Source organism: Manis javanica, chromosome 14 (genome assembly GCF_040802235.1).
Source record: "Manis javanica isolate MJ-LG chromosome 14, MJ_LKY, whole genome shotgun sequence".
NCBI lineage: Eukaryota > Metazoa > Chordata > Mammalia > Pholidota > Manidae > Manis > Manis javanica.
Window position 1 is genome coordinate 41,198,470 of NC_133169.1, and position 2,573 is coordinate 41,201,042.

A 2,573-nucleotide genomic window follows, 5' to 3' on the forward strand; every position below is an offset into this window, starting at 1 on the left:
TTAATCCATAAAACAGCTTTGCTGTTTTAATAGATTCTGAGTTCAGTTTCAGAGTCCTATCTAGCCTGTGTCTGTGGCCTGAGGCTTCTTCTGGATGTCAGAAAACCTAACAAATGGAAGTTGCTGAGTATCTTTCCAAAATCTAATATCCACATTTGGCCTGTGATATCAAAATGTAGACTTACAAAAGTGCGATGAAATTGTGTATTTATTCCTCTAAAACGCTGTCCATAAAGAGCTAAGCTATTTTTAACAATTAGTCTCTGAAGTTCCAAACATCAGCAGTATTAATACTTCTATACTTCAGGTACGGTGCTTTTCCAAAATGTTTCCCCTCCCCTCCACAGGGAATGGGGCCCCAGAATGTGTCCACTGTCACTGAGTTCCAGCTGCTAGGATTCCAGAACCTGCTTGAGTGGCAGACCCTGCTCTTTGCCATTTTCCTGTTTATCTACTTCCTGACAGTCACGGGGAACATTATCATCATCGCAGTGGTGAGCCAAGACCAGCGACTGTGCTTGCCTATGTACACGTTCCTCCAGCACCTGTCCTTCCTGGAGATATGGTACACGTCCACCATTGTACCCCCTCTCCTAGCCAATCTGCTCTCCCGAGGCCATGCCATCTCCTTCCCTGCCTGTATGGCACAGCTTTACTTCTTCGTGTTTCTCGGAGCCACTGAATGCTTTCTTCTGGCCACGATGGCATATGACCGGTACCTGGCCATCTGCAACCCGCTGCGCTACACTTCCCTGATGAGTGCTGAGCTCTGTACCAAGCTGGTGGCGATCTCCTGGTCGGCAGGGGTCAGCACGGGGTTTCTGCCCTCCCTGATGATTTCCAAGTTGGATTTCTGTGGGCCTAACCAGATTGATCATTTCTTCTGTGACCTCCCTCCCCTTGTGCAGCTCTCGTGCTCCAGCGCTCACACCACCGAGATGGCCATCAGTGTCCTGTCGATCGCGGTGCTGTGCATTTGTTTTTTTCTTACACTCGTGTCCTATGTTTTCATTGTGTCTTCCATACTGAGGATTCCTTCAGCCTCTGGCCGGATGAAGACATTTTCCACATGTGGCTCCCACTTGGCTGTTGTCAGTATATATTACGGGACCATGATCTCCATGTATGTTTCCCCCAACACCCACCTGTCACCTGAAATCAGCAAGATTATTTCTGTCTTCTACACTGTGGTCACCCCATTGTTGAACCCTGTTATCTACAGCTTGCGTAACAAAGACTTCAAAGCAGCTGTTAGAAAAATCATGAGAAGGAAGTGCGGCGTCTATGGAGTGAGAGTCAAGGGGAGCTTCTTGGTTAGGTGAAGAAAATCACAGAGGACGTGATGTGGACTAAGTTCAGGGATAAGTGCGTGGCGTGTTCAGGGCCTCCAAACTTGGACCCCGCTGCTGACCCTACACCGAATCCCACAGCGTCTTCACGGCCCCGTGCCAGTGGCAGCTCAGGAGACTAACCACCTTCATTAAGTGACTTCTGGGGCAATGTTGTCCTTAGAAGCTTTCTTCTGCCCTCTGGTGGGAGTTTGACTGTACAATCCCAGGGCGTGATTATAACATGCACATTGTTTTCAGGTTCTATAGTACGACTTCTCTGGAGCTCATAGAACCTATGTGCAGAAAGTTACACATCTTTTAAGTACTGCTTAAGCCTGGCCCTGCAGACTCAATTCCTTGTGCTCCTGGTGTTTCTTAAATATCTATGGAATGAATGAGTGAAAAAAGAAAAGACATATGAGTGTGTGTTGACTGAAATTATTTTTTAGTGACAGAAAGAAGGAAATATTTTTGAAGTGCTAAAGACTTATCTATAGTAACTTAGACTTTTTCATGTTTCTTGTTTAATGATATTCTAGGAATGGAAGGAAGGGAGGAAAGGAAAAAGAGGAATAGGAGGAAGGAGAGAGATAGGTGGTAAGAGAGGGAGAAGGAGAAATCCAGAAAGAACAGAAAGGAAGGCAAAGAAGAATCCAAAGTATTACATGTATTTATAAGCCTTGGGGGTAAAAGGCTATACATTAAGAAGCTTAGTCATTTTTGTATTTTCCTCATTCAGCCAAAACTGAGAAAACCTTTACAAATCCTGCCCATTATTATATCCATTTATTCCACATATTTTTTTGATTCTCTGGTATATGCCAGTCCCTTACTGCAGTTTGGTCCCCAAGGACACAGTGATACAGAAATGACCAAGGGAAACTTTGCCTTAATGGAGCCTCTGTTGTGAAGGGGGAAAATAATATGTATTCCCTCACCTGGGGATACTCGATTACTCTTGTTTGTGGTGACTGCTGTGAAACAAAGTGCAGACTTGTACGTGAACACAGAACAATAAGGTCTGAATCACACAGAAAGCTTCTGCCCCTGTAAGGCTTTAACCTGTACTTCAGGGATGAGGAGAATAAGAACAGCAGTAGTGGCCCAGGCAGAGAAGATGGTATGAATGGCAGGAGAGGATCATGGGAACCCTGGGGATGGAGGAGGGAGGTGAGAGTGGAGAGAAAGGCAAGAGCTGGTTCACACAGGGTGTTAAAAGCCCTGTCGGGTTTTTGGATATTA

The 2,573-nt window shown here is 45.5% G+C and overlaps 1 protein-coding gene across 1 annotated transcript; it reads left to right on the forward strand.

Moving 5' to 3' along the window:
• Positions 1-350: 350 nt before the first annotated feature.
• OR11L1 (olfactory receptor family 11 subfamily L member 1) lies at positions 351-1,322 on the forward strand. The gene has a single exon (XM_017659022.2). It carries the CDS (start codon positions 351-353, stop codon positions 1,320-1,322), a length of 972 nt encoding a protein of 323 aa, XP_017514511.2.
• Positions 1,323-2,573: the final 1,251 nt, after the last annotated feature.

Coding starts and splice junctions, on each gene's coding strand:
- OR11L1 (XM_017659022.2), top strand. CDS start 351: ATGGGGCCCCAGAATGTGTCCACTGTCACTGAGTTCCAGCTGCTAGGA.